This window comes from Nematolebias whitei, chromosome 7 (assembly GCF_014905685.2).
Source record: "Nematolebias whitei isolate Nwh7 chromosome 7, NemWhi1, whole genome shotgun sequence".
Lineage (NCBI taxonomy): Eukaryota > Metazoa > Chordata > Actinopteri > Cyprinodontiformes > Rivulidae > Nematolebias > Nematolebias whitei.
In genome coordinates this window covers 22455075-22466924 of record NC_056504.1, presented here as the reverse complement: position 1 = coordinate 22466924, position 11850 = coordinate 22455075, and the positions used below count along the sequence as shown (strand labels likewise).

Here is an 11850-nt window from a genome sequence, read left to right as displayed (position 1 = left end):
CATAATCGCACTTAGCCCTTCCCCAAACGAAGGGGCTGTGCAGACTCCAACGGGAGTCATCAAAAAACTTAGCCTTACAGCCAAATGGCACCACACCGCAAAAACCCTAAAACACCTTCTTGTGTCAGGTGACTCCCACCGAACTAGCAAAATAAAAAGATTTAAAATATATAATAGGCACTAATCTGGGAGAACAAGAACTCTTACACTAATTATAATTCAAAACATTAAATCCTTAATTGTAAACAAAAACACACAAATTATAATTCTAAACGTTAAATCCCTAATTGTAAGAAAAACACACTAATTATAATTCTAAACATTAATTCCCTAATTGTAAACAAAACACACTAATTATAATTCTAAACATTAAATCCCTAATTGTAAACAAAACACACTAATTATAATTCTAAACATTAAATCCTTAATTGTAAACAAAACATACTAATTATAATTCAGAACATTAAACCCCTGAATGTAAACAAATAAGTCCGTGAGTGTAGACAGAACACTTTGATTACATTTTCAAACCTGAATAATAATAATGACTAATAATACTGACGTTCCTGAGTGTGAGATCGATCATATTAATTGTAATGCTCATTTTGTAATCGACTCAATGTAAATCTTCGCCTCCTCAGCAGAGGTAAACACCCGCGTGTTACCCTCAAACGTGATCTTCAGCCGGGCCGGGTGGAGCAGGCCGAACCGAACCCCCTCGATGTCCCGCAGCTTGCGACGACATTCCGTGAAGGCCGCCCGCGCTCGGGCCGTTTTGGCAGTGTAGTCAGGGAAAACGAAGATATTCGTACCGTTCACTTTGACCCGCTGCAACTCCCTCGCCTTCGCCAGGATTTTCACACAATCCGCTTGGTAGTGAAACTTAGCTACAATCGGACGGGCCCGCTCGCCTGCTTTCGGTTTGGGGGCTGGGATGCGATGAGCGCGGTCCAGCAGCGGCTCCTCCTCGAGGTCGAAGGCCTCCTTTAGCATCCGAGATACCGCAGCCGTTGTCGCCGCTGATGGGTCATCCTCTGGAACACCAATGATGCGGATGTTCTGACGTCGAGACCGAGACTCCAGGTCATCGCACTTATCCTCCAACTGTGCCACCGTCTTAGTAAGGACGTCAACTGTTTTCTGGAGGCTCACGATGTCGTCAGTGCAGGTGGAGACGGACTTCTCCACCTCTGTTACCATTAGCTTTAGCCCCGTGAAGCTCTCCTGCACCGCTGCTAGCCCAGACGATAGCTCCTTTTTGAAGGCGGACAGCTCGGCATTAATCGACGAGAGACTTTCACCCAGAACAGCATGGAATTCTGCTTTAATTATAGCAGCAAGGTCCTCTCGGAGAGCTACAAGTATTTCTTGCTTAAGGCTGCTGACGTCGCCCTCAGACGGAGGAGGTGATCCAGGACAGCTCGAGGCTTCACTACGAGGATTAGGCCGCAGGTGAGCGTGGATCGAACTTACCCCTTTAGTCGGTTTTGGTGGCATTTTAATGGCCAAATAGGAGGGTTATGTAAAGTGTGTAAGTTAGCTATTGTTTGCTGTCGGACTCGGGAAAAAGTGCCCAGGCATTAATCAGAGAAAAGGCTAATTCTGTAGGAGCACACCCAAACACACCTTATCTCACCGCCATTCAGCCGGAAGTCAGTGCTTTGTTTTAAAACTCTCAGACGGTAAATAAGAACTGGCACCTGCAAGTCTCTCACTGCTTCAAAATATTTTCCTGTCTGTTACTAACCGTTCTTAAAATATTTCTGCTGTCTGTGACTTCTAATAACCCTCTGACATCACTAAAGCTCCACCCCTGCTGGTTGTGTTAACCAATCAGGAAGTACCAAGTAACAGGAAGTGGATACCCTTTAACAGTCAACACTTCCTGGAACTTTCAGTCTTACTGGAACTTTCAGTCTTAATGGAATTTTCAGACTAACATGAGGCTAAGGTCTAACAGTCTCTAGTCTAATAGCTGATGGATTTTGGACCATGAGCCAAAGGTCCGTCCATTTCAGCGGAGTCACAGCACGCCTCGCTGTGATCTCACCCCGAGCATTAAATGCTCTCAACTTCTAAGGAAGATTCCTTCTAAGGAAGCTTATTCTGTTGAACGGAGTATCTGGACACTACTTCGGACGATTCTCAGCCACTCTGACCGGAGACGCTGAAAGGTAGCGTGGAAATGGACCTCTGTTCCGGAGCTGATTTATCTTCTGCTCAGGTAACGAGTCGTCACGAGTCGTCACACACCGAGTGTACCAGGGCTGGGCTGGGGTCGGATGAAGGGTGTCATTTCTGGTCAACATATTTCAACCAACCCCCACAACTTTCTTCCTAAACTTCTTTACTCCCTCTCTTTAAACCTTTTCGCCAGTAAATCAAGCTAAATGCCTTCAGAGAGGAATTATTCTCCATCAGTAATCCTTTGTTGTCTTGTTATTTGAACTTGCTAAGTTTATTAATCAGAAATAGATCAGCAAATCAAGTGTACATGTTTGATGTAAAATTTTGATACTGTTAAATAAATGACTGCATTTATTCTCATGGGTCAAAGATAATTGATGTCTCATGTCAGTAATTATACACTCCACTCTCAAGTTATCTTGGTCACATGGCAGAAATTTAACTAAAAAAAAGAAAGAATCCGTTGTTAATTAAACAGTTAATATTCTTTGCACTTGATCTAGCCTTAAGAATAATAATTAATAGGATGTCCGCAGCAACAGCTGTCCTGACATACTACATATTGGTGGCCTGTACGGCTTCTTGTATGAGTTATATAAATTCTGTGTGACCTGATATTGTGGAAAACGCATGTTGGCATAAAAAGTCCAAGTTTTGACCTTGGAAAGATTATTTTTCATGGCTGTAGTGTTCAGAAGATGCAGAACTGTATTGTTGAATTTTACACCTGAGATTTAAATCTTTACAATGTTTAAAACGCTGTTGGAAGCTGCTTTTGATGTTGGAGTCTCACTGGGTGATTTTCTTATTCCGCTATAAATTCTGTGTGTGTGATTTAAGCAGTAAGCAGGGAGAAAAGACACATTTATCTGTTGGAACTCTTGTCTAGCTGTGGTGGTTCTGAACCCACCCGGTTCTGACCCGGTTCTGAACGGGTTCGTGTTTTAAATGGTGAAACACTGTGTTTTTGAGCTGGGCACCGCCCCAGAAGCTGCTTCTATGCTGATTCGCTACATTTCCAGGATTATTTTGTGCTTTTTAAAGCGTTAATGGGTAAAATTATCGCCGGACTGTTGAAGCTAAAAGAGCTAGCTTACACAAGTACACATGAGCTGTGATTGGTCGAGGACCGCTGTGTGAAACGTTCTGATTTGCTGAGAAGCCGGTGACGTAACGCCGTCTACGTCCACTCACTCTGGCGTCAGTGCAAAAAGCCCACCCCGATGTCCATGTATCTGTAAAGTCACGTGACCCTGGAAATGAAGCTCGTTTTCAAACGGAGTCTTCTTTAGTGGTTAAAAAAGCTGAATAAAAGCCCTCAAATCGGTCCTAACCTGATGAGTTTATGCCTAAAGAGCGTGTTTTTGAAGCGACGCCACGTTCAAGCTTTAAATCTGTCTATAAATGCTGATTTGGACCGTGTTCGTGCGTTGCTAATCGAAGCTAACGGCTAACGACCGGTTGTCAATAGGACGGTTCACAGGGAGTCATCAGTGACTCCTACCATCTAAGACATGTAGCTACAGTCACTCTGTGGTAAAAATAAGCTTGCACCACCACCTGCTGTTGACAACACAGTATAACAGTTTTTCAGAACTGAAAGCTGCAAATTACTGTGAGACTTTTAGTGAAACCTTGCTTTTGAGTCATTTCTTTTAAAAGCATGTGGGTAAATAAAAACGTTAATCACGCTTGGTTTATAATTAACTGTTTGATAGCAAATTTTGGTAAATTAAACTGTCAGAATTTTAGTGAATATTGCAGGTTTATTAATTTTTAAGTGCATTTGAGTAAATCAACACTGAAATAGCCTGGTTCATTGTACCTGTTAGGATTAAGCTCATATTAAGTAACACTGCCACAGGAGGCATTTACTTATAATATTCATGAATGGGGTAAAACTTAAAACAGGTGCCCAATTATTGAAAAGCTGGCTTATAACAGTACTTTGATGGAACCGCAGAGCTGATTAGTGTGTGAAACTCGCTGCTCACTTAAATACAAACATTTACCTGTTGAAAAACTCTAAGATTGCGACGGTTTAACCTGATAGGTTTTGCTGAATAGTAAATACGATCATGGCAGATTCAACAAAAGCTGATCATGCTGATCCTACTCCAAGTGGTGTTAAGAAGAACTGGCTTGAGAGAGCTTTGACGCTGCTCACAGATTTCTTATCTCCATATGGTGAACAGGTGGAATGCATGAACACAACAGGACTACTCGCCGAGCTTAAGAAGGTGGCAGGCAATGTCACTTCTATAGCCATAAAGAAGTCGGGCTACGAGCAATTAGCTAAAATAGCACTCTTGCTAAAAGCTGAGTATTACCTTGAGGCCAGCAGGAGAGAAGCCTTTGAAAAAAAATTTGATGCGCGAGACAGGTGACCGCGAAGCAACACCTGATGAGTATCTACAACTCAAGGCACAGTTTCAATTTGAAAAGGAGACCTGGGAGGAAAAATTGCAATGTGAGAAAGAGTACTCACAAGCTCAGCTGTCGTTGCAAGCAGACTCATATGAGGAAAAGTTACGTGCAGGAGGGGTAGAGTATCGAACGCTGTGTTCAGACAATGATATTCTGCGCCAACAGTTGTAGCTAACATCAAAATCTCTGGATGAGTGCAAATTGGAAAGAGCGGCATTAGTCCAACAAGGCGTGAGTTTACAAAGTGAGTGTCTAGCATCACGTGAACGGTTAAAAGCCTATGAGGCAGAACTGGCTGTAGCCACAAATAAAATCTCTGACAAGGGGAAAAGATGTCTGGAACTCGAAGACAAACTGGGTCAGAATCCAGTTCAACCATCACCACCTCCACAAACTCTCCTTATGCCACCTCCACATGATTCTTTTGTTCCGCCTCCACTAATCCCTCATCCTCCGCTCTCAATAGCGGTATTGCAAAAAATAGCAAAATATGTCAAACGCTTCGAGCCAGGGCCGTTGGGTTCGACCGACACTAAGGCCTATCTGCAAGACCTTGACTTCCAACTGGGAAGCTATCCGAACGCTACAGTTGAGGATAAAATAGGTTTGATCAGGTTCACTTCAGCCAGGACGGTGTTTTCCTTTATTGAGCGTCACCAGATGCCACAAGGAAGGATTACAGCCTGTTATATGCTGCTCTAATTAAAGAGTATGCCCCTTGCGCGGGACCTGGCGGTTATCCAGCCGCCGACAAGGTCATGCAAGGTAAGAATGAACACCCAAGGGCATATTATTCCAGGATTTTACAGGCTTATTTTGGTTACAGGAACAAAACCGGCATGGAGGAAGAGGAGGCGTTAAAGTTCGTTTTCAGCAAAAATCTCCACCCTGACATAAAGACGTCAGTACAGATGATGGCTAATTTCAAAGAAAAAACCATCTGTGAGATAAAAAATTGTGCTGTGAATGTCTTTGAGGCCCGTTCACAGGCCAAAACACCCATTGAGGTGTTCCCAGGTTAAAGGATTCCTTCCCAGTCATTAGAATTGGAAGGGACGAGAGCTTCAGCTCCCCCTCCCAAGAATGGCGAGAGGAAACAAGATTTCCCATCTGCCAAACCACAACAGATGAGTGCCCCCTGGTTCAGACGAGATCCTAAATGGTTTCCCAAGAAACCAGAGGATGAACGAATGTACCAGAAGGGGGGCGCACGTCCTAAGAGTAAAAAGTATGGCACCCATGGTAACCCATACAACCAGGGATCCCAGCAGGGATCCCAGCAGGGACCCCAGAGGAGGGAGCCTGCTCCCCCTCCACGTCGGCCTGAACAGCCTGAGACGAAAAAGAAACAGCAGCAGGTCCAGAAAAAGAGCCCCAGACCTCTGAGCTCAGACGAGACAGAAAGTGTGTGTCAGTTCTTAGAAATATTGATAGGTACTGCCACGGACAACCAACCTGATGTGTTGTGTGGCAATATCATTGCTAATGAGTCAGAACACATAAAAAAACACCGTTACTGCTGTCACAGACAGTCACTATGACGTTGTTGTTGTAAACTCTGACAGCCCCTCATCAGTAAAAGGGGGGGTACACTTACACATCACCGATGGTGACCCGTCACAAACTGAAACCTCAGAAACAACAACAGCTGTGCTGACGGTTCAGACAAATCAAGGTGACACAAACAACAACGTTGCCACTGTCACGGACAGCCACCAGGACCTTGTTGTTACAAACAATGAGAGCCCCTCAACACACAGAGAGCGGGTGATCTCATACATCAATGACGGAGGCCCGTCAAAAACCGAACTCTCAGGAGCAGCAGCGACTGCACCAATGGTTCGGATATACCAGGATTACACAGACAAAGGTAAACGTAAGAAGAAACATTGGCCAAAACCTACAAGGTTCCTGTGTAACCTTATCAGAAAGGGGGTCGCTAAAACACCTTACCTGTCAATCACACTTGAAGGGTCCTCACACATGAAGCCCTACTGGACGGTGGGGCCGACATTACTATAATGTCAGCCAAATTGTTCGAGGAGCTCAGGACCGCCGCTAACGGTGTTCACAGGGAAATACCTCTCATAGAACGTGCTAAAGAAATGCAGGGCCTTGCAGAGACGAGGACAACCCTAATAGCTATAACCATGGTTCACATGCAGGTTGGCGAGATGACACTATACCACCCAGTACATGTGTCTACAGTTGACTCATTCCCATTTTTGATCGGCCAGGATTTTAAAAATCGCTTTGAGGCGATTATAGATTATGGTGAACAGACAATGTGGGCCAGAGTGAGCAAACCCCTGTCAATACTCATGCCTCCTGAGACGGTCACAGACTGCCCAACAGCAGGCACCGCAGAAGGCACTGAGGACTTCTCAGCAGTGAACACAGTCCCGGTAAGTAATCCTTTAAAAGCATGTGAAACCGAAGAGACCCAACCGGTGGACCCAACTCTGACCGAACAAGAAAGCCTCCTCTGCGAGCTGAGACAGTCAGAGCCCACCGGATACTACCTACCATTGGTAGTTAAAGGTGTAGAGATCCAAGGATCCCACACCGATGATGCTGTACTGTCGCTGTGGACAGATAAATCAGCTATTAACAAAGATTTCTACAAAACATTGGTTAAAAAACATTTGGGTCCAGTTCTGATCGAAAAAGCTTTCCGCTTTCCATTGTATCCCAACAGTTCACGAGTGATGACTGCGAAAGGAGTCATTAACCTGAAACTGATCTGGCACCAACGGGAACTGGTCCACCCATTCTTCATGGTCCCAGACTTACCACATGCAACCTACATAGGCTCTGACATCTTGGTAAGATTAGGTGTCCGAGTGGACACCAGCCACAATGTACTGTGGTCACTAAAACCAGCCAAAGAGGATCCTCCTGTGCTAGACACAGCAAACCTTACAGCTGGACAGACCATTCCAGAGGTCTGCCAGGTTCCTAACAACCAAAACACCTCAGGTAACAAACCTAATGGTACGAGTCCACATCGTGGCGGGACAAGCTATTAGCCTTAAACAGGTGTACTTTCAACCATCTTCTACGTTTTTCAAACTAGGACTGTCCATTGAGGCCGCAATCCAAGTGAGCCTCAACTCCAGAACCACATCTGTTGCTGTGTGCAGCACAGAAGAGGTACTGATCCCCAAAAACACAAAGCTAGGATGGTTGATCTCCACAGATTTTCATGATTTTGAACTAGGCATTCCATTTCTGGGAGGACTCCCAGACAACCTGGTAGCGTGTCAAGAGACTAGTCCAGTTTGGTTCACGAAACCAACACAGGCCATAGCTCTCTTCTCAACCAATGATGTTGATAAAGGACCTCAAACCTATAGTGTCTTACCTATAGACAGGTCTAACGACACAGACAGGGACTCACTAGACCTCCCCAAACATCAAGAACCCTTAGCAATCTCTTCACAGATTGAACAGGTGGTCGCCCAAGCCGACGCCCTGACGACTGATGAAGAAAGGGACAAACTCCGCCAAGTTCTCCTGAAATATGAGAAGTCATTCTCGACTAACTCAATGGATTGTGGGTTGACCTCGCTCCACACAGTGAGCATCCCAACTCACTGCCTACATTTGTCAGACAATACAAGATTCCCGTGGCAGCACATCAACCTGTCAAGGAAATCATTGATGACCTTTTAGATAAAGGCATAATCAGACATTGTAAAACCACCTACTCTGCACCTTTATGGCCAGTTTTGAAACCAAATGGTAAGTGGAGACTTACCATAGACTACAGAAAGCTAAACAAACGAGTTCCTTTATCCAGGTGGCCAATGACCTAGATCCAACAGGAACTGCCCAAGGTCACCAGATGGCAAGTACTTTTCCACCCTCGACGTCGCCTCTGGTTTTTGGACCATTCCTGTGCGCGCCGAGGACCAACACAAACTAGCTTTCACTTTTGGTAGCCGACAATACACCTTCACCAGGTGTCCCTTTGGCTACGCTAACTCACCAGCTGAGTTCAACATCTTTTTGAAAAAAGCATGTCCAGACGCCCACGAACATGGGACACTGATCTACGTGGACGATGTCCTTTTGAGGCAGCCAAGGGAGATAACGCCACGCTGAAAGCATTAAAACAAGTTGCTTATTGGCCTGTAATGAAAAAGGATGTCAAGGACTACATAAAAGGGTGCCTGGTCTGTGGCCAGTTTCAGCCATCCAGACCACTCCACAGAGCACCACTGCAAAGTAGAGGCATTGCATTCCCATGGTCTGACCTCCAGATCGACTGGATTGGACCACTTACTAAGAGCACTAGAGGAAATAAATATTTTCTCATGGTAACTTGCACATTTACCAAATGGGTAGAATGTCTACCAGCTCCTAACAACACAGCACAAAGAACTGCTATGTTACTAATGAATCATGTATTTTCAAGGTTTGGACTTCCCCTCAGGGTGAACTCAGATCAAAGTACACACTTCACCGCTGAAGTGATGAAAGAACTGTGGAAGATGCTAGGCATCAAAGTCAACTTCCATGTTGGCTACCACCCAAAAGCCTCAGGCCAAGTGGAGAGAGCAAACAGAACTGTGGTAAGTATTTAGAAGAAATACGTAGCCGCAAACCACAAGGATGGGGGCGTGAAACTCCCTCTGGTCCTCATGGCCATAAGGGCCATTCCACACACATCGACTGTCATCTCTCCCTTCAAGATGATGACGGGTCGACAAATGACGCTCCCTCTACACCTGTTGTACCAACCAGGTGATACCACCATGGCAACAGCCTACACCACACAACAATACATGAATGACTTGGAAAAACACCTTAAAAACACCTTTGATTTTGCCCAGAGAAACCTGGAAAAATCCGCTGAAGGACGAAAAGCGTACTATGACCAAAAGGCCTCTCACGAGGAACTCCAAGTGGGAGATAGGGTCTGGTACTACACGCTCGCCCCCACAACCGGGAAATGAGAGGCCGGGACCGGAACTCTCGCCCGCAAACTGATGCCCAGGTGGACTGGACCCCACCTGATAACAGACAAACTGTCTCTTGTTGTCTACCAGATCAAAATTAGCAAAGGCCAAAAAGAGCCAATTGTTAAATGGGTACATCGAAACCAGGTCAAACTACACAAAGCGTTCAATAACTCCACAACAGACAAAGATCTCACAAACTCAGACCTCATGGGAAAAAGGGTCATCCAAACAGAATATAGATCATGTTGAGACCACTTCTATTAATCCTCACCCTCTTGGGAACCATCCAAGAAGAACAAGCCGAGGCGGTGACCCTTGGGCCCACCTCCAGCATCATTCTTAGGGACCAACCCAGACTGCTCATCACGAACTGTCGTCTTCACACACAGAAGGTCTTCATCCGTTTCGACCCCTACACTGTTATCAAACAGCACATTAATATCAAAGACGAATGGTTCAACAAACCATGGTATACATTACCAATCCAAAATGTAAATGAGGAAATCCAACACATTTTGAAGCAGTTACATAAGTTCACTCTCACTCAAGAGGAAGTGAGTGGAACACATAATTGACAGAAGCGTAGCATTGCAGGGCTTCTTCTTGCTGCCTCCTCTCTCGGATCCTTGTTTAGCCTAGGCTTATCAGCAGTCAAGGGTTAGGGTTAGGGTCAGTATAACATCCTTACAACAACATGTTAATGAAATTGAGATGGAGATCCCATGGATTAAAACACAGATGGATCAACAGCAAACACAATTCACACAGGTGACCAAAACGGTAAAAGATACTATCTTAGTACTGAATACCCACACACAAGAAATTAAGGCCCTTGCAAATATCGTTAGTGAGCTAAAACGTGATGTAGAAATGGACTACGCCGTCGTACACCTGATGGATAGGATCCTTACGGACACGCTCAGAGACTCAGCTCGTCTGTTGATACTTTAGCCACTGCCAGGATCCCACCCTATCTCGTCTCCTTACAGATGGTAAGTGACATCCTTAGTTCTGCCACGAACGAAAAAGTAAGGCCAATCCAGGCTCACCTGGCTTATGCTCTCAGTAGCGCGATCCCAATTCACGTCAGACACAAAGTGCGTGAAATTGCGTTCATTATCAATCTACCAATCATCCCTGCGAATGGCATCTACAGACTCAAGGATGTCGTTAATGTTGGAAATTGGCACAGTGATAACCACGTCAAGGTCAACACCCCTCAGGTGGTTGCTTATTGCGATAGTAACCCCACCGTCTATTTAGCTCCAAATCTCTAGATGTGTACTCCCACTCATGAGATACATTACCTGTGTCCAAGCAAGCCCTTCATCTGGTACAATGCCGCAGGCATTTGTGGTATTACACCCATTCCGAGAGATTCGAAATGCACAACGACCATAACACCGCATAGACAAGTAACAGCCACTCAGGCGGAAAGAGTCGGTTCATGGTGGATAGATAACACTCCTCAACGGAATGCGATCATTGCCTATGAACACACCGAGGCCAATAGAACCTTGGCCCTACTGGACAAGACAATGTGGATCGATGTCCCTCAGGGGACAACCATACACATTGGTGACTTGACGCTCCATCACCTCCACCCGGATCAATGGGAAATGGCTCTATAAGAACCTGAGTACCTTACAAACATGAGCCTAGTGATAGACCCGGACACCATAGAGCAAATTCGATTAGAAGGAACTAAGGGCATAGAGGTCGAACCAATAGACCAGGTCCTCAGGACCCTCGCATCCAGACCTCGGCATCCATATCAACCTCTCGCCTACGCGTGGTCCAGGGCCGACACGTTAACCTTGGTTCTAGTTACGACATTATTCCTCATAATGATCGGAACGATTGTGTTCCAAATCCGCCACAATCGCTCCCTTCAGGCCCAACTAGATCGTTGCACAAGACAACTTGCCGATGTGAATCGTCGCATACGAGATCCAAGAGGATAAACACCCAGACAGATCAGCGTGATGGAATCTGGCAGTCAGAGTGAGTGATGCAGTTGAAATGTTGTTTTCTGGTTGCTTGATCACTACTGTTGTCGATGTTGAGACATTGTTTATTTGGTTTGGTATTGTTTCTGAACACCCCCAGCAAGAATGAATTTTGTGTGTACTTTAGTTAGAGACTATGAGGACTTTAACTATGCCAACATGCAGTTCATTTGTTAAACTTCAATCTTTGAGGAGTCAATGTAGATTAATGCTACCTTAAGTACCATAGCCAAACCTACTCGAACGATCCTATTCGGGGG

At 45.2% G+C, this 11850-nt stretch overlaps 1 protein-coding gene across 1 annotated transcript in view; it reads right to left on the bottom strand.

Moving 5' to 3' along the window:
- LOC119412175 (solute carrier family 41 member 3-like) overlaps positions 1-11850 on the bottom strand; it is a 143142-nt gene that overhangs the window by 22092 nt on the left and 109200 nt on the right. The window contains exon 9 of the mRNA XM_037679151.1: positions 666-1034. Within this exon, the coding sequence (XP_037535079.1) occupies positions 666-1034 (369 nt within the window). The remainder of the gene's footprint in view (positions 1-665; positions 1035-11850) is intronic.